This window comes from Typha angustifolia, chromosome 7 (genome assembly GCF_048772165.1).
Source record: "Typha angustifolia cultivar Huaian chromosome 7, ASM4877216v1, whole genome shotgun sequence".
Taxonomy (NCBI): Eukaryota; Viridiplantae; Streptophyta; class Magnoliopsida; order Poales; family Typhaceae; genus Typha; species Typha angustifolia.
The window spans coordinates 6,556,651-6,576,771 of NC_133245.1; the positions used below are offsets into that span (position 1 = coordinate 6,556,651).

At 33.2% G+C, this 20,121-nt stretch overlaps 3 protein-coding genes across 3 annotated transcripts; 1 reads left to right on the forward strand and 2 right to left on the reverse strand.

The window, feature by feature from the left end:
- LOC140763929 (small ribosomal subunit protein uS10z/uS10x-like) lies at nt 1-2,694 on the reverse strand. The gene is made up of 3 exons (XM_073102313.1): nt 2,534-2,694; nt 2,332-2,445; nt 1-359 (listed from the first exon to the last, which is right to left on the reverse strand). The coding sequence occupies exons 1-3, from the start codon at nt 2,649-2,651 to the stop codon at nt 217-219; spliced, it is 375 nt and encodes a 124-aa protein (XP_072958414.1). The 5' UTR covers nt 2,652-2,694; the 3' UTR covers nt 1-216.
- A 4,503-nt stretch (nt 2,695-7,197) lies between these two features.
- On the forward strand, nt 7,198-9,181 carry LOC140762886 (small ribosomal subunit protein uS10y-like). Its single transcript, XM_073100862.1, has 3 exons — nt 7,198-7,380; nt 7,472-7,585; nt 8,839-9,181. The coding sequence occupies exons 1-3, from the start codon at nt 7,263-7,265 to the stop codon at nt 8,979-8,981; spliced, it is 375 nt and encodes a 124-aa protein (XP_072956963.1). The 5' UTR covers nt 7,198-7,262; the 3' UTR covers nt 8,982-9,181.
- A 1,661-nt stretch (nt 9,182-10,842) lies between these two features.
- LOC140763190 (chloride conductance regulatory protein ICln) lies at nt 10,843-18,353 on the reverse strand. Its single transcript, XM_073101274.1, has 7 exons — nt 18,119-18,353; nt 17,908-18,031; nt 16,333-16,453; nt 13,642-13,701; nt 13,493-13,543; nt 13,319-13,410; nt 10,843-11,252 (listed from the first exon to the last, which is right to left on the reverse strand). Exons 1-7 carry the CDS (start codon nt 18,274-18,276, stop codon nt 11,181-11,183), a joined length of 678 nt encoding a protein of 225 aa, XP_072957375.1. The 5' UTR covers nt 18,277-18,353; the 3' UTR covers nt 10,843-11,180.
- Nucleotides 18,354-20,121: the final 1,768 nt, after the last annotated feature.

Below are 20,121 nucleotides of genomic sequence, written 5' to 3' on the forward strand. Positions count from 1 at the left end.
TTCAGGTGTAAATGTAATTTAGCTTTCATATTTCATAATAAAAAAGGCCTGAGGCTCAAACATAAACATCTCGCACCCAAAGAAGAAGAGTTGGTACAGTCAATTCGAAAATCAAAATCTCTACTCAAAATCAGGGTAAAAACACAAGCTTGTGGAGTGTTCCAGTTTCAAAGGGCCAAATCTAACATAAATGACATCTAATATGGTAGACCTCAATCAAGCATCAGCAATTGTCACTTCAACCTCTACGCCAGGTTCAATGGTAATTGAGGTGATCTGCTTCACCACTTCCGGCGAGCTAAAGAGATCAATCACCCTCTTGTGGATGCGAAACTCAAACCGATCCCATGTGTTGGTTCCTGTGAAACACGAGTGACAATGTTGCAGTTCAATAACTACTAGCACAAAAGCCAAATTGATAGAATAATCAAACCGGATTGAATACCAAAAGGTTAAAAGGCTTCAGTAAAGCTAAATCACCAAATAAACAAGCACTACCAACATGACAATTCAAAATTGAAAAATACTTGTATACACATCTTAGATGATGTAAATCTAATTGCAAAGTACAGTCAAGCTATGATGCACAAATACTTTGTTTGCCTTTCTGTACCGATATCCGATACGTACTGGATACAACTGAAGGAGTATAAAAAGAATCAATTTTAATTTTCCGACATAGCACCGAATATGGCTCTAATACCATAGGTTACGACTTCGATACATTTCTTGATTATCCAATCAATTTTTTTTTTTGCTAAAAGATGATATAAAACACATATTTTATATGTATATACAATTATCCAATTATTCATAATATTTTAAAGCTTTGTTTATTTGATAATGAATTAAATATGTAATTTGAAAGCCATTTAAAGATTAATTGTAGATTAATAGTTATATTAGATTTCAACATTTCTGTAACATTTTGAGTTTCATATCAGTGTCTATTACAATATTATTCCAAAGTTTTAGGTATGTAAATATCAAATCTCTTTCTTTCTTTTTTCTTATCATTTCTAGGATAATCATTTTTTACCATATGGTTGACAACAGATTGAAAAATACATTTATTCATTTATTTATTGGCGTATACATGCCGTATTCGTAACCAACTTTTAAAAGTTTGTTGTATCCCTTTGTATCTTCCTATCCCATATCTGTATCAATCCTTTTCATCCATTAATCAGAAGTTTGAACTCAAGAAACTGGTATGCAATAGAAATCTTTCACTCTATTAACTGCATCTTTCTTTCAATTACTGGAAGTACATTAGTCATGCAACAAATTGTCCAGCAACCAATATCCATCTACTTCATTATGGTAATCATACCTAACTATTTCTTCCCATAAGATATGGGATTGACCGGAACACAACCCAAAATAAAGAAGACTATGCAAATTTGTAAGAAATTCTATGATTGAATGCCAATCTGATGTGGATCCACTACAGATCTCTGTCTACTTCCTAACTAAATAGAGCTGAGATAGATGTTCCGCTTGCATAGTCAAAATTCTGCAACACCAGAGCTGCATAATTAGATTTAACAAACTACTCTCTGTTTATAAAGTACAACCAAAACAAACAAAAATTATTTCCTGCAAACTAATAATTTCCTAAAGTGCCAACAAGGACAAAATTGCAACCTAGTCGTCTTTCTAAACAATGGTACAAAGCATCAAATATGAATAAAAATGGTTCAACACACACACACACAGCAAACAAGATATCTTAGCATTGGATTTAGCAAACTACTTTCTGCTTATAAAGTACAATTGAAACAAACAAATATTTCCTGCAAAATAATAATTTCCTAAAGTACCGACAAGAACAAAGTTGCAACCTAGCCGTCTTTCTAAATGATGGTACAAAGCATCAAATGAGAAATAAAAAAAGTTCAACACACACACAGAGAACCAAAATATATTAGCATTACCAAATCCAAACACTGACTTTCTATGTTTATATGCCTTATCCAACTTTGTGCATTTTTAATCCTCCACCCTCAAATTACCATACAAATAACTGTGACTATCATCCATATTTACCCTTAACAAAAACATTGACCAAAACCTGCACAACCAAATCCAAATCCAAATCCAAATCTATAGACATTAACAATATATACACTATTCAACTCTCTTCTTTCTTAATTCCCAACTCATAAATTACCAAGCAAACAATAATTTGCCCCTCCATTGCTCGATGACTCTTCTTTTAATATTTGTTACCATCATCCACATGTACTCTTAACGAGAAGATGAACACTCAAAACATATAACTACGCATAAACAACTCAAAGCTAGATCTCGACAAACATAAGATTATACCTTCTCCGCAAGGGGACTTCCTGGTGGTGATGTGGAGGACCTTCGTGGGCATGCGCACGGGACCCTTAACCTTCAACTGCTTGTCCTTGGCTCCCTTCACCAAATCCGTGCACACTGTTACCCTCATCGCAGATCGAACTCTTTCGTCAGATCACAGAGGAAAAATATCGAAGATTTAGAGGGCATCGAGATCGACGGGTACCTTTCTCAAGATTCTTAACGTTCTTGGAAGAGAGAGTGATGCGGATGCGATTCAGGCGCTCCTGCGGTTCCTCGAACCCTAGCTTCGCCGGCTTCATAGCCCCATACGCGGCCGCCATCTTCGTCTTCCTGGGAACAACAGCAAGAGAGTCGATACAAACCTAGGTTTAGGGTTTTATACGAAAAGGCCGTCCATGGATCTTCTTATTTGACCATGATAACCGTTAGATCATGATCTAACGGCTATCCATAATACCTTCTCAGATGTAATCTTCTTTGACCATTATTACCGTTGGATCATATGATCTAGCGGCTGTCGATGAGACATTCTCGTATGTAATCTTCTTTGACAATGATAACTATTAAGCTCATGACGAAGCGGCTCAATAGGCTTGTTTTACTTTTACTTTTATTTTATTTTTTACATTATTAATACGAAAAAACGGTTAAAATATCTTATTTTACTCTCAGAGTTAATTTTAAAAAGTTACTGAATATTTCTAACAGTTAACTTTGAATATATTTATGTAATGCCATGAGATAATTTTATAAAGTATTTTTGTGGCAATCTTAGTAAAAATTAATGATATGTAATGTTACGTGTCAATTATACTCTAGTAAAAATAAGCCATGAGGGAAATATTAACTTTAGAATATTTCTTCTGTTAATAATTTTTTTGAATTATTTTCTTGATTTTACTATATGATATTATTCTTAATTATATCAAATACAATTCCACAAATAATCATGTAAACAATGTGATGTAGTAAATTAGAACTACATCAAATATAATTAATCATATATCTATGGCAATTGAAAAAAAAAAAGCATTGTTTAAAAAAAAATGCAGTAACGTGGTCTTACACCCTATTTAAATTTTGATCAAAACTTAAATGCCGAAGATGCTCAAGAACATAAACTAAGTTACAATTAAACTGATTTGAGAGATAATACGATAATTTGGAGAGACACCTACTTATTTACTATTAAATTACCGTAGTAGTGATGAAAAGAGCAAGTTGCAGTAGCCATTATTAACTTTTAGATATCCACATAAACACTTGTTATCGTCAACGAATATAAAGATGATACAGCTGCTAGAGTGGACCATTCAACACAAGTTATAAAAGGAGAGGACCTTATTCCACTTTGGTGTACACAAATTTTTTGGATAGTAAAATAATAAAATAAATAACCTGGTCTTAAGCCCTCCACCACTCATTTTTATACTTATACTTGTGTCCATTTTGTCTTTAAATAAAGGGGCTAATCTTTTTATATGTAAGTATCCAATTATAGTATAATTAATTTTTATAATGAAAAAACCTTTATAATTTTTACAACCCTATTTTTCTATATATATATATATGTAAGAATCTAATTTTAGTATAATTAGATTATTATAATGGAAACTAAAATTTTTACAATTCCTACTGTATTTACTTGCCAAAGAAAGTAGAGCGTACAAACGGTTAAGTTAGTGATAATATGCTTACTAAAATCGAACAATTAAAAATTTTATTTTATCATCTGCACCAATTATATAAATATTCAATTTTGTAAATAATATAACTAATGTAATAAATTGCACGTGTAGCAACTTTAATCATTTTTAACTATAATAGTAACTGACAAAAGAATTAACAACTAGAATTACAATAATTAATAATAAACACATTGTTTATAAAAAAAATACGCTAGCATATTGTCACAGACTTGATCCTTTTAATCGGTTTACTAGTTCACGTGGCACTCTACCTTATTTATAAGATGAAATAAGCCTCAAAGATAGTGTAAAAACAAGAAAAAAAAAGAAACTTCAATAACTTAGAAAAGAAAAAAAAATTTGTGAAGTTCTTGCTTCTATTTTATTCACTAACTTTAGATAGATTACAAGTAAGTGTTTATGATCTTATATAAACAAAAGAAAACTTACTGAGTTTCCTAAATTTGTCATAATATGTTTACCGAAAACATTCATAAAAAAATTACTTAATTAATTGCAAAACAAAAAAAGAACATAAAATTTCTTATGTATTTGACCAAACACACAACCAAATATATAGGTTATTTAAATAATAAATCATAATAATGTTTGATTTTGTCTCACTACTCATTTTAGTTTTACTTTGTGATCTCACCCAAATTTTTCAAAAACACTAAAATTACCGTAATGTCTTAAGCTTTTCAAGTCAATATCACATGTATATTAAATGTTATATTTATCTTCTTCTTTTTAATTTTATATTGATCATAAAAATATCTTCATTCTTTTTCGGAAAGAGGAAGAAAGAAAAGTTTTTATTTTTCATTGTTTAGTTACAGCAAAACAGTATTACTCCATTGTTATTTTTTTAGTAGTAATAAAAAGTTTTGCAACAAACTTCTTCCTTTTTATATTTTAATAGAAATAACTAAAAATTATTCATATATATTGTTATATTATAATTTTCTTTCTCACATTAATGGTGATATAAAAATAAATGAACATAAAATATATTCTTTTGTTATGTAAGTGGAATACTTTTTCTACACATTAAAAAAATTCTACCATGCTAGAAGTGAGGGCGAAATGTTATGAATTAATAAAATTATTTTAGTTTATGGTACAAACTATCTCATATATATTTTACCAAATATCAAGAAAATTAGTAAAATCAATCTAACCCATAAACAAAGAAAATAACATGTGAGATTTCTTTGATAGTCGCATGTGTTCTTTTTAATTGTGAAAAGATATAGATAGTATTATATTAACAGTCTTTCCCATCAAATAAACCTATAATTTATTAAATATCAAAATAGATAATTTACATTAACACTGTATTGTCTATTAATTATAGTATATCATACTCTGATCAATAAATGGTATATTTGGCTGGTGAAAAATAGAGAAAGAAAATGACAACTTTTTATAAATCTATAGTGTTTCCAAGAAGAAAGAAGAATGGATAAATTTTTCAATTCCCTAAAATCACCCAATTTCACTTATTTTATTTTTTTATATACTGCATACTATCACTAATTATAATAGTTACTCACTTTCATGAAATATTTTAAACTTTTACTGAATTATTTACTAGAAATAACAACTTCTATCACTTGATTTCCACACTTTCTATCAATTCAAACATTCTTGTTTGAATTCTTACACACTATGAAAGTTATAAAAATAGCTTTCTAATCTCGTAGATATCTTTGTCATGAAAAAAACTTTCTAATCCCATAAATATCTTGTTTGATGATGAAGAGCTTGTAGACAGATATCCGGGATTAAGAACTGATTACATATTTATAAGATAATAAATATGTATCCTACTCTATCAAGGGGCAATATCTTAATAAAGTTATTATCATATTAGTCTTTCTGTAATAATATCTTTATATGATAAATTACTTCAATGATCCTGATTAACATAAACCACATAATAGATAAAAGTCTAACATAAGTATTTTCTTTCTCATATGCATGTAAAGACTATAAAGAATTTGTATAAAGTTCAACATAATCTTCTAACATTTTGCAACATCTATTTTCCTGATATCATTACAAATATTATCAAAATTTTTTAATAGACTATCTTCTAACGTGAACAATGACATCTAAAGACACTTTGAGATTATCTATCATTAAATCTGAAAGTCTTTATTCTATAATTTTTTATAAATCTATAACACATGCATAGTCCTAGCAAACAAAGGTAAGTATATCAATATTTTCTTCATACATCAAACATCTTAAGAATTTTATTGTTTAATAATATAGTGGTGTATAGTTTTATTAAACGGTTGGATTTAATTTCTTATTAAACTCATGCAAACAAAGTTGTGAACCCATATTTATTTATCCAAAATAAAGTTTAATAAATATATAAAATTTGCATAGTGCTCCATTTATGAATGTAATTTGTCTCATATAAAGGGAAAACACTTTTATTTATCATTTATGTTTTACCTAGTGCAATCACATTAACACGATATCATTTATTATCTAAATAGAATTTATATATAAAATATTAGTGTATTTCAAAATGTGTTAATAAATCAAAAGTATTTAATAGAAAAATATATTAGTGTGTAAAGATCATGTAGAAAAAGATTATGGATGTGAATCATATTAACGATTTAATAATTTAAAATCATATTAAAAATAAGAAGACCTTGTATGTCTTTCCCCCACCTATAGTTTTATTTATGTTATTTTACCCTCGTATAATTATATCCGAACTAAAATCGTTACTTTTTTCACCTAGTTGAATTTAAAAATAATTATTATAAATAAAGTTGTAGAGAATTATATAAGCCTTCTAATGTATCTAAAATAATATTGATAAGTTTTAGGTCACAAAAAATATGATAAAAACATACATCTATTTAATATATTTATTACATTTTTATTATCTATAATTTAATCAATATTATTTTAGTTACCTTATAAAGCTTATTCAATTCTCTATAATTTTATCACTAGAGTTATTAAAGAAGATTACAAACGATAACGTCTCATCGAGAGCCACTAGATCATATGATCCAACGGTTATCATGGTCAAAGAAGATAACAACTGAGAAGGTATTCTGAATAGCCGTTAGATCATGATCGAACGGTTATCATGGTCAAATAAGAAGATCACATAGCAGTATATGAGAAGGCATCATGGGCGGCCTTTTCTTAAAACCCTAAACCTAGGTTTGTACCGGCTCTCTTGCTCTTGTTCCCAGGAAGACGAAAATGGCGGCCGCGTATGGAACTATGAAGCCGACGAAGCTAGGGTTTGAGGAGCCGCAGGAGCGCCTGAATCGGATCCGTATCACTCTCTCTTCTAAGAACGTTAAGAATCTCGAGAAAGGTACCCGTCGATCTCGATGCCCTCTAAATTTTCGATATTTTTCCTCTGTGATCTGACGAAAGAGTTCTTCGATCTGGGATGAGGGGAACAGTGTGCACGGATTTGGTGAAGGGAGCCAAGGACAAGCAGTTGAAGGTTAAGGGTCCCGTGCGCATGCCCACGAAGGTCCTCCACATCACCACCAGGAAGTCCCCTTGCGGAGAAGGTATAGTCTTATGTTTGTCCAGATCTAGCTTTGAATTGTTTATGCGTAGTTATATGTTTTGAGTGTTCGTCTTCTCGTTAAGAGTACATGTGGATGATGGTAACAAATATTAAAAGAAGAGTCATCACGCAATGGAGGGGCAAATTATTGTTTGCTTGATAAACTATGAGTTGGGAATTAAGAAAGAACAGAGTTGAATAATGGATATGACGTTAATTCCTATATATTTGGATTTGGTTGTGCATGTTTTTTTGTCAAGACCTAGCTTTTAGGTATTTAAGCCTAGTTATTTGTTTAAGGTTCATGGTTGTGTTAAGGGTAAATATGGATGACTGTTACAGTTATTTGCATGGTAATTTGGGGGTAGAGGGGTAGAGGATTAAGAACACCCCAAGTTGGATAAGGCATGTAATTATATAAGGTCAGTGTTTGGTTTGAATTTGGTAATGCTAAGATATTTTATGCTGTGTGTGTTGAACTTTTTTGTTTATTTGATGCTTTAACCATCGGTTGGAAAGATGATCAGGTCGCAACTTTATTCTTGTTGGTATTTTATGAAATTATTAGTTTGCAGGGAATAGTTTGTTTGATTGTTTTAATTGGATTTTATAAGCAGAGTAGTCTGCTAAATTTAATGATGCAGCTCTGGTGTCTTAGAATTTGACCATATGAGCAGATCATCTGTCTCAGCTCTCTTTAGCTAGGATGTAGACAGAGATCTCTAGTGGATCCACATCAGATTGGCATTCAATGATAAGAGTTTCTTACAAATTTGGGTAGCTTTCTTTATTTTGGGAGTTGTGTTCCAGTCAATCCCATATCTTATGGGAAGAAATAGTTAGGTATGATTATTGCACTGAATTAGATGGATAATGATTGCTAGACAATTGGTTGCATGACTAATTTGATGAGTTTATTAGTGGTGTACTTCCAATAATTGGAAGAAAGATGTATTTTACCGAGTGAAGGATTTCTATTGCATACCAGTTTTTTGTGTCAGTTCTGCTTAATGGGTTGAAAAGGATGTTCAGACTGTACGTTGCAATTAGATTTGCATCATGTAAGATGTGTATACAAGTATTTCTCAGTTTTGAGTTTTGACTTGTCATGTTGGTAGGCTTGTTTATTTTGTGCTTTAACTTTACTGAAGCCTTAAACTTGTTAGTATTCAATGCGGGTTTGACATTATTCTATCAATGTGGCTTTTGTGGTAGTTGTTATTGAACTGCAACATTGTAACTTGTGTTTCACAGGAACCAACACGTGGGATCGGTTTGAGTTTCGCATTCACAAGAGGGTGATCGATCTCTTTAGCTCACCTGAAGTGGTGAAGCAGATCACCTCAATTACCATTGAACCTGGTGTGGAGGTTGAAGTGACAATTGCTGATGCTTGATTGAGGTCTACCTGTCAAATGTTAGATTTGGTCTTTTTTTAGCAGGCATTATTCATATCTAGTTTTAATTATCAACATACTAGTCTTTGAAATTTTGGTACTTTGAAACTGGAAATCTCCACAAGCTTTTGTTTTCTGGCTCCTGATTCTGAATTGAGATTTTGAGTTTAGAATTCCAGTTTTCTTGCATGATTGTACTTTCTCTTCTTTTCAGTGATAAGTTGCAGTGAGATAGTTTATGTTTGAGCGTTGCTGCGTTGGGCCTCTTCTTATTATGAAATATAGGTATTGAGAAAAGTGAACGATGCTTTAGATAAATCATGAATGACTTGCAAGGGCAGACGTGTTGATGCGCCAACTTGGATCCCATAACTACTTGTTTACTGGATATATGAACTTATTTTAGTATGTCTTTTTATATTTGGTACAGTAATCAAGCAGCAGCTTATTTTAATATTAGTTTTTTACTACCTACTTCTCTCTCCTCTTCTCTTTCTTCTACTGTTTTTATAATTATTGATTACTATTTAATTTTTGAAAAGGTGTTATTTTAGTTAATTAATCACTTTAATTATTTTCCTTTTTTATTCTTTCCTCTCTTCATCTATCTATTGTAAAATGATTGTTTAGTTATTTGTTAATATTTCTCCTTTCTGTCACATTAGGAGTAATAACTATACTACTGCATCGGTTTATAACTATCATAGTAGCACTTACTCTGCTTCAAAATAAGCATATATAATAGATATATTGTATTGTAATAGATAAATAACACAACAGTGTCATACAAGTATTAAATCTACTCTAAGGTACTCTGCGGCCACAACATTTACCCCTATGATATTAATAATTTATTGTTTAATAAGTAAATATAAATCTTCACTGTCATACTTCTAACATGTTCATATTATGATCACATGTGATTTTTTAGATAATAATTAAGAAAGATTTAAGGCTTGTAATCTTAGAAGGAAGAAGATAGAAAAAAAATTTAAAGTACATTTTTATATTTAAATTTTGAAGTACCTTAGTTTACCCTTTTTTTTAATATTATTTGCTTGCACACACCTATTGTTTTTAGGATGCATTTCATGACCACGTGTAACGGTAATTTCATGAATCCAGTCACCAAATTAGTACGAGATCCTGATCGACGTAATGGAGATAACGACTTCACGAGGTAGGCCCAAGAAAGCCGAGCAAAGATACATAGACCTTCACATTTCATGGTGATACTAAAAAGTAATATTAATTAGCCCCGAATAGTTTTCTTAAGCCTCTTTATTCTGATATAGTAATTAAATAACTCAACTTTTTCTAATATACTATTCCATCACTCTCTCCTCTTATTTCATATAACTTTTCAAAAATTTAATAATAATTTAGAATTACTATTTTACCTCTACAGTAGATAATATTTAATTCTATCCAATCAATACTTTCATTGGTTAGTTTAAAATATCACAAATTTTCAATACAAATTTAATATTTTTATTATTTAAATATTAATTTATATCACATTAAAAATTATTATTACTTCTTATATTAATATTTTAATTAAATAATAAAAAATAACTTATAATGATATTAATTCTCTTTTCATAATATTAATAAAATACTTCTTTCAAAATTAACCTTAATTCTACAAATAAACTTGAAGGGGAAAAAGGCAGTTTTATCCGCCGACCGTAGAGAAGTAGAGCACAAAAGAATACAGTAAATCACACTGCTAATTTACTGCATTAATTATAAGTTGCCTCCAAGTAAACGCCAATCAAACAATTGATTAACTGTACCTTAACACAAACAACTGGTTGATCTCAGGAGGTTAAATTTTAGATTCATCCCAACAATAACAGTATTTGTCAAAAGACGATAACTTGGTAACATCTTAAAAAAAGAAAACAAAAACAAAAACAAAAATCTGTGGATTTAGATACTTGTTCAAACCCTACTTTTTTAAAAGTAAAATACATTCTTGACCAGCAGCAAGACCTTTTCATGGAAAAACACCAATGATACAACTACTCGAGGTGGCCTGCTGCATTCTAGTAGAACCTAACCTAATTCATTCTACAGGAAGAAAAGAACTTTTCTTTTTCATTGTCAGCAAACCACACATCAAAAAGCTGCATCAGTAGAAATGGCATACATTCCAATCCTATCACACCGAGAAATTTGAGCTAGTAAGTGATTCGCTCATGGATGATCAGGACGAGTCTCATGTTCTGCTTCCTCGGCATCTTCAAAGCGCTGGTCGTTGATTTGCAGCTGTATGGTAAGATGAACAGATTAGCTGCAGACAAATAAAAAGTCTAATAGGTCCTAGGAGAGTATATATTTGCTTTGACAAATCAAAGAAACTACTATAGACAATTTAAACCTTAAAGGTATATGCATTTGCAATTTAAGTACATGGTGAAATAACCAATCATGGTTAATCTTCACAACAAAGACGGCATCTCAAACTTGAGAGATCACCGGTCAATCTTTGTGGTGCAGCAATTCAGTGATCAACATCACAGAAGTAGATAAAAATGCAATATTTCGCAAGGCGGTTGTGGTTAACAGCAGGCAGTCCACTGCATATTGCTGAGGGCAATATAACATTTTTAATATATAAAAATTTAAAAACAATTATAATATATATATATATATATATAATATTTTAATAATCTACTACACTATAGTACAAGGATACATAAAAGATAAATCACAATTCACAACCATGACCACAAGTTTACAACATTTGTTAATATATTATGATCAAAACAATGAGCTGATAAAATTTAGTGGTAGAATAGAACACATAATAGGAATGAGAACATAGCAAATAATATTGTTCACTTCCATTAAATCACACATGACAACATAAGTGGAGAGTCTGGAGACTGTTCCAGCACGTGCCCAACACTCCATCTGTCCATCACTTCTGTTAAGTAAAGAGAAGTGGAGAAGGAAGGCGATGGGAAACCCTCGAAAGGGATCTCCTGTCTACGCCGCTGCACAAGGCTGACCTCCACGCTGTCACACAAGTTGAAGATCTCCACTCATGGCTGTACAGTTGAGAGGAGAGAGCTTGAGAGAGGAGAACAAGAGGGGAGGATTTAGGTCAGTGAGGTTTTTTTATTTTTTCTCTATTATCTATTGCACAGCCCACTACCGTTTGTGCTCAACCCATCCAACCCAATAGCCACCATGTTGACCTGCTAGGCCAGCTCAACTCAATAGCCACCAAAGCCCAATTATGCGATTCAACCGCATAATCCGGGTGCAGTGTGTGGACGGGGCGGGTGGTGTGCCACCCCGCCAAGGTGGCCATCAAAATTGTTTTTCAATGCACCAAATTAAGGTAGAAGAAAGAACAAGCAAAACCAATCTCAGCCCTTAAATAGAGACCAATCCTAGTCAACTGAAGTTCTGAAGAAAGCAGAAAACCAACATAATAGGAATTTAGAAAACACTATGAAACTAAGGAAAGCAACATATAACAGAAAACTCTCAAACATAATTTTTTTTAAGAATTAGGTTGTATACCACAAGAATCCTTACAATAGGAAGCACAAGTATGAAATTTTATTGAAAGATTAGATGAATGTTTATCCCTTATCCCTCATCACTATTTAATTGAGACTTGAGAGGGTCCTAATAATGTGGTGTGTTAGGCTATTAAAATAGAAATTCGAGCTTATCAGATAAATTTCAAGTGCACAGGTGAATCAATAGTCCATTCAATAACCATCAAACATGTTCTCCAGTACCTGCGACATGCCAGCCTGTACATCATGTTACTGTTCAGTGTACTCCCAGTTGTTTTTAACAAGAATGTCTTATCAATTTGTTGAATAATATCAGCATTCGACTTTCTCTAGGACTGGGTGGTAACTACTCCACAAAGTGAAGGAAACAGAACTATTTCAAGTAAACTACAATAATATATGTATGACTCAAATTACGAGTAGAAATTACAAACTAGCAAAAACAGAACTGCAATGCCCAAATGACGTTTGTTAAATCTGTACACCCAGGAAAAACCAGTTAGTGACCATGTTGTAAGGTCATGACATAAACTTTACCCATGAGATCATGCAAGTTGCAAATCAAATCAATTGACAATTCATATCTCAGGAAACATCAAAACCTAGGAATATTGCAGGTCCATGTTTCCAACTTGTACAAGGTAAAACAAGATCTCCTCTAGCAGATTCTCTAGCTTGATTTAAGACAAGTATCAAACATACTGATGTATAATATTGAACATAAGTGGCAATATTGGAAGTTTGGTAATGTATATATGCATGTATATCTTATGACAATTCAGTTAGTAAAATTTGTACCTCAAGCATTGGATGTGCCAGGTCATGATCACCATTTGCATGACCAATTGGATTGGCAAGATCTGCTGATGGTTGCCACTCAGAATCACTTCCTGATATTAAGAAAGGAGGATACCAGTATTTATTCTGGACTAAGAACATAATGGATGTAAAAACACAACATCAGTCACATACCATCAGCCATATCTTCATCACCAAAAAACCAACTATTTTCTTCTTCACCCTCTGAAAAAGTATTAAAAGAGCACATGTTTGCATGATTTAAATTTATTATAAGAACTTACAGAAAGTAACACTAGGAGAATTATTAAACTTCCACTAACCAGCGGTAGGCTCAGGATTTAGTTCCGCACATTGACAAAAGATGTCAAAGAGAGTATCCACTTTAAATCTTAGTTAAGGATCCAAGATTTAATTGGGGTAAAAAAATCATCATTTCATTGGTTATTAATAAACTAAACTCAGGATTCAGAGATAACAATTTTGTATTTTACCAGCAACCGCAGTACTTACCAGCAACCGCAGTACAGTAATTTCACGAGCTTTATATCATTAAACTAAACCCATACAGCTGGAAGTATACCAACTGCAAAGAAGTTTGATATGACTTGGTCCTGAAGGTGTAAAATTGGTGATGGTGGGTTTATTGCAGCATTCTTAATCTACACAGGACACTAAAAATGACGTAACCAGATGGAATAGCTTCGTGATTTTCCGATCTACATCTTTAGTGTTAAACCCCTTGACAGATTCACACTCTATTTGGGTCAAATCTGGTCGAGTTTGATGGGGACATTGCTAGTGAGTGAAGTAGTAACCAAGAAGTAGAGGAATAGGGAGAGGAGATCGACCTTTAAGGTTAAGGGTGGTGCAGCCAGACAAAGAGGTTTTTGGCGGCCAAGGATGGCAGACTGGGAGGGAACGGGCAAGTAAGAGGAGAGATGAAGATGGCTAGGGTTTTCAGCAAATAATTCCTTTCATTTGTCAATTAAGGTTGCACTCAACATATATATATAAAAGCTAACCCTAAACCGACTCGAATTAGGACTCCTTTGACTTCAAGCAACTTGACTTAGCCGAGTAATACTCGAACTCATAATACATCCAATGACTCGCCTAGACTAATTAATTGACTTGACTAAAACCATTAATCAATTAAAAAAGTTAGGTCCATAATTAACTAGTAACCAAGTTTGACTCAAACAAAATAGCAGGTGCTAAAATAGTAAATGGCTAAGCTAGAATAACTAGGCTCGAACATACAGTTGCAGGAGTATAGATTTACTAAGCAGGATACACCATTACTGAAAGTGAGACAAAAGTTTGTACGCCTTGGGTCCTTACACTGACCTCAGTTGAGAAAATACTGTTACATGCCCTAGACTCCTTTCACACTTGAAGGTTGCTAGGTATATCTCATAAATTACTCTTTAGTGCAATCTCTCCCTCTCAACAGGTAAAAAGGAGTTATAATATTCAGAGGAGTTTGATCCACAACACTGCATGATCCATCTTACACAGAATAGATCTATTTATTGGCAGTTCATAACTGTCAAGTAATCATTTCTTATAATGCATTATAATCGTGTTAGTGATTAATGTTCAAGACACCTGTTGCTGCTACCATGTAGGTGATTTTTTTGTATGAGAAGATGGTCGAACATGACAAACAAATAAGGGGTTGTCCAGAAACACTAAATTACCTGAGCAACAGAATCAAAACTCCAATAATTAGAGAAACAAAGGTCAAAAATTAACAACATGATGTTTACAGTTTAAGATACTACAATATTGGATAAACCTACAATATTTTAAGGAGTAAAATAAAAAAATTACTTGGACCTGTGGCAATCACCAAGCCTATAAGCAAACGTGTCTGCAAGCCGCTGCAGGGACCTTACATGCTCAAGGCCCTACAAGTTCACCAAAGCGACTAAAGCCATGAGTTCACAGACCATTGTGCCCATAAGTGGGTTATGTCAATCATTCAATCTCCCTTACTTCCAACAGCACCTCTCTCTCCCCATCACTCTTTCCTATTTTCGTTACCAATACTGAAATTAATTCCTAAGATTGTTAAACAACAAAAATCAAGTGATTTTCTAGGTATAGTTCCTAGAGTAATCACTCGAATGTCCACTCCTAGAGTAATCACTTAAATGTCTATCCAGGGACCGGATTCTCAAGCTCTACTGTGGATTTGAAATTCAAGGTATCCAAATGGGTGCTAAAAGATTTTAAAATTTGTATATCATATATGATTGTAAAATATTAAATATTTTTTATACAAGGGTTCTACGTGTCGGCTTCAAAATTGGAATCAAGTACTTAAAAAAATGATAAGTATTGGTCGTATCGATTATATCAATCTTCCATTCAGACGATTCGGATCAGGGATCGGCCAAATTGGCCATATTGGTTGTTTCGGCAATACGGACCGTAATCGGCAAATACTTCAATCCATAGTTTTATATTTTCATTTTCAACCTACCATGTTTAACCTCTTCTTGCAACCTCACAACCAAACCTCTAACTTCTCTTATTTGCTTCTTCCATCTTAAATTTTTGATAGATTAGCTAGTGGCTATCACGCCATCTCCTATTAGGTCAGTCACTACTAAAAAGAAATTATTTATAGGTTCTGTAATAAATGTCCTACTTCATAAAGGATGGAACATCCAAATAAGATGATCTTTGAATATAATTATGCTAGAAGCATGTCGCATGTCATTATCGACCCTAAAGATCATTAGGACATTTGACACAGTCCTACTGTAGTGCTACACCAGCAAGCTCTGCTGGATGCATTGGATCCCATATAAGAAGCTCGCTCTTTACCTGATCATTCAAACATTTTGTGGGCGGCACACCTGCTCTATTGTTGCATAGCATGCATACAAAGGTTTGAACTTTGAACTAACAATATGACCATACAGAAAGAACAAAATAATGATGATAACTAGGACAATGAATAAAAGAAAAGAAAATGATACAGCTATTTCACTTAAGGATACAGTTACTAAAATCTGAAGGCACCAGGCGCATTTCCGTGACAGTTGAAAGCTCCGTATCTTGATCATGTTCAGAATCTGAGACATCAGAGCCATCAGACTCCTCCTCATTTCCCGTTTCAATCTTCAAGAACATCCGAGGAAATGTATAGTAAAAATCAGCCCAAGATATTTGAATATAAAATAGGCCAACAAGAATTTATTTTACTCATGTTAGGTTGGTGCCTCTTTTTTGCATACCTTCTAGAGCTCGAGCATACTGCACATGCACAATTACAATCAAGTAACTGGAATTTATAATTAATTAATTACATTATCCTATTTTACACATTGTCTCAGGAAAAAACCTCGCCACCCCATAAATGAAGACCTGATTATAGTAAGTTAGTAACTATAATATGATATTAACCAAGTAAATAAAAATGGCCTCAAATAACTAATTGATTATGCTATCCTATTTTACATACATACATTCATACATATGCATATATATATGTTGTCTCGGGAAAAAATTTTGCCACTCCATAACTGAAGATCTGATTATAGTAATTACAATATTATATTATCTAAGTAAATGAAAATGACTCATATATTTCCTGAAACAGATGCCAGGAAAGCTAAAACTTAAGATGATTTTCCAATTGTAAAGATGGTTTTGTATGGATTAGTTCTTAGTTCAAAAGTTCAAGTCAGTTTGCAAAAGTTTGTTCAATAGGAAAAGGTATGTAAAAACAAGCTCAAAAATGGACTTCCTTGTGTTTAAAAGACAAAAATATAGTTAGGCTTAGGGCATATAAAATCTTCAATGTTAATAATTTGAGAGAGTTTCAATGAATTAGCATCCTTCCTTCAATTTGAGAAAGCTATTTATATCCAGTTAGAAAGGAAGTACAAAAGGAAATCCAAGAACAGAAAGCAGCATATGCAGTCCACAAGACCACCTAAATATTTCTTTGGCCATGAGTCTTGCGCATTAGGAAGAAAAGAATTAATATCCATCAGAATCTACCACCACCCCCAAATAGAAAAAGAAAAGTATTACTATTTCCAATCAAGAACTAAGTGTTGTGAGAGACTGTGCATGTCAGATGACACATCTTGTGTTAGCAATAAGGATTCATTTCTTCTTTACTTTTCTATCTAATAAAAAACCCCACTAAGTATTGAACCAAGTGTAAGTTTTCTTAGATCGGAAAACAACATTTCTAGCGAAACAAATTCTAGCCAAAACTAGACTAGTGAATCGCATACTCATAGCAAGTTGCTCCTAAATGGATAAGGAGAGAAAATACATAGTACAGAAAGTAAATGCCCAATAAATTATTTTACTTGTTATTTGGAGTCATTCATTTGAGATGTGTTACAAAGATCAGAATAGAAGTATAACACTAGGTGCGTCAGTTTTGCATCAATTAAAAGCCTATGAACAAGTTATTTAAAGAGAGAACAATCCTTTCAAAAAGGACAGCCAACATACTTCAGAGTCAAAAACATCAGTTAGAGCCAAGAAAGTTCTAGAATTGCTATCAATCTCTAACCCTAACTTCTTTAACAGCAACTCTACAAAGCAGGAGCTACCTGAGTGTAAATACAGGGCGTCGGGTACGCCTCGGGATCCCTCGACACGGCATGTAGCGAAATCGACAAAAAATCCACGGCGTAGCCTTTCTCTTTGTCGCCATCACTCAGCCAAATCACCCTCCTTCAAGAGAAGGATCACGAAATAGAAACGGAAGCACAAAAAGGAAGGAGAAGGTGAGAGATTTCTAGGGGAGAGGGAGAATAGTACTTGGTGGTGATGAAGAGGGTGCCGGGCTGCTCCGGCGTCCGGCGTCCAAGGACGACGGCGACGCCGGGCTGGACATGCATCATCTCCTCGCCGGCGTCGGTGTCGAGGCGTGGCTCATCGCCGACACGATCCACGAAGGGCTGCAACCCTAGAACCATGGTGCTCTAGTATCCTCCTCTTTTTTGTTCTCTAATGGGGTTTTGGGGGGTTTTCTCTTTTGCTTTCCTTCTGATGTGGAAAGGATGGAGGATTTCTTTAATAGAAAATATTGGAGGAGTGGCGCGCCAAATGGCATCGTGCTCTTCTCGATACGATGCGGTGGACTCGTGGGGCCGCGAGGGAAAGCTACTTGGCTAAAGCGGTATCGTATATTGAGTTTTTGACCAAACTAGCCCTATCTCAAATTATTTTCATACAAATGAATCGCCAATTGATATCAAAAGATCACGTTTTAAAGTTAAAATGACGATAGATTCAGTTAAATATTTGCCTTGTTTTTTTTATTATTATCATAAAATACTGATCAAATCAGCGCTGATAAGTGTCTATTTAGAGTGATCTATTTAAGGGTACCAAAACAAACAAGTGGCTTAGGCTCGATAGGCTCGACCCAAATATAATATATATATATAGTTTTTAACTCAACTTTAATAATTCTTATCTTATTATTTTAAGGTTTGGCAGCTTGGGCTCGATCCAGCTTGACCTAAATAATAAGCTTAGTTCATTTTGGGTTAAAAAATAACATAATTTTAGGTTTGGGTTTGGTTTGAGTTTGGCTTGCAAATAGGCTTGAGCTAGGCTCGGTCTAGCTCAGCTTGAGCTCAACTCGACTTGAGCTAAGCCGAGCCCAAAACCTAAGCTTGACTTGAGATTAAATTTAAGTAGAGCCTGAGTTGGAGCCTCATTTACACCCGTAGATATATTTCGGTTAAAAACTTAACGTGTATATTCGTAATACTATAAGTCCATTTTGTTTCTAGATTCTTTATTAGAAAAGATGGGGGATAAAATCCAATTAGACATTCATTAGGAATCTTTTTACTATGTTTTATTTGACAACTCCATCAAGTCATAAAGCATTCATGGTCACCTCTACATTTTTCTTCAGAAGAATAATCATCTATATGTGTCAGTTGGAAAAGAGACATTTTTACCTTTGTGGGAAGACTTATCCTCATCATTTCAGTCTTAAATGTTATTCCCAAATTCTAGCTTACATCGACTTGGGTTTCAGACTTTATGCTTGAGTTTTCAAACTTGCCCCTGGATTCTTGTGGGAAAAAGGAGAGCACAGAAAGGTTTATATCTAGTGATTAGGACCCAAAAGCTAAACTAAAAAATTAAGGTGGATCTTTCTATTAGAGATCTCTGATTGGTCAAAACGAACCCTACGGGTTATAATACTTTTAAATTCCTTAACAACAATGATATGGATTGGGTAACTGTTATCAAGAAGAATTATGGAAATTTAAACATTTGGGATAATCACACCATTAGGAACACATCTTGCGCATGGAGGGCTATCCATAACGAGACTAAAAATATGAGAAGTATTAAACACCTTGTAGGTCCGAGCACAAGTGTTAACATTATCAATGATCCTTGGTTAACTAAGACTCCTATGTTATACATGCTTACCTTATCTGCTTCTAATCAGTTAATTGATCTTATGCACGTTTTAGATTTGCTTAATGAGAGGTAGTGGGACCTCAATATCATTAGAGATGCCTTTGGGCCTGACTTACATGATCTCATCCTAGTCATGCAAACTGCAGATTTATGCTTTAAATGGATCTAGTGGCTGAGTAATATTAGTTAGCCCAATGCTAAAGCCATCTATAAATTTTATTAGGCCTAAGACCTAATTCGATGGCCAAAATGGAAAGAATTATGGAAGCTCAAAATTAATCCCAAGGTTAAGCTTTTCCTTTGGAAGGTTCTTAAAGGAAGAATTCCTACTAAAGTCTTGCTCCGTAGCCTTCATATAGGACCTCCTCAAC

What these genes read in the sequence shown, in the direction of transcription:
- LOC140763929 (XM_073102313.1), bottom strand. Translation starts at nt 2,651, where the DNA reads ATGGCGGCCGCGTATGGGGCTATGAAGCCGGCGAAGCTAGGGTTCGAG. An exon ending in CGTTAAGAATCTTGAGAAAG is followed by an intron (nt 2,446 to 2,533) that starts GTACCCGTCGAT and finishes TGAGGGTAACAG; the next exon opens with TGTGCACGGATTTGGTGAAG. An exon ending in GAAGTCCCCTTGCGGAGAAG is followed by an intron (nt 360 to 2,331) that starts GTATAATCTTAT and finishes CGTGTTTCACAG; the next exon opens with GAACCAACACATGGGATCGG.
- LOC140762886 (XM_073100862.1), top strand. Translation starts at nt 7,263, where the DNA reads ATGGCGGCCGCGTATGGAACTATGAAGCCGACGAAGCTAGGGTTTGAG. An exon ending in CGTTAAGAATCTCGAGAAAG is followed by an intron (nt 7,381 to 7,471) that starts GTACCCGTCGAT and finishes TGAGGGGAACAG; the next exon opens with TGTGCACGGATTTGGTGAAG. An exon ending in GAAGTCCCCTTGCGGAGAAG is followed by an intron (nt 7,586 to 8,838) that starts GTATAGTCTTAT and finishes TGTGTTTCACAG; the next exon opens with GAACCAACACGTGGGATCGG.
- LOC140763190 (XM_073101274.1), bottom strand. Translation starts at nt 18,276, where the DNA reads ATGGTTCTAGGGTTGCAGCCCTTCGTGGATCGTGTCGGCGATGAGCCA. An exon ending in TGATGAAGATATGGCTGATG is followed by an intron (nt 13,411 to 13,492) that starts GTATGTGACTGA and finishes TCTTAATATCAG; the next exon opens with GAAGTGATTCTGAGTGGCAA. An exon ending in TGGCACATCCAATGCTTGAG is followed by an intron (nt 11,253 to 13,318) that starts GTACAAATTTTA and finishes CTTACCATACAG; the next exon opens with CTGCAAATCAACGACCAGCG.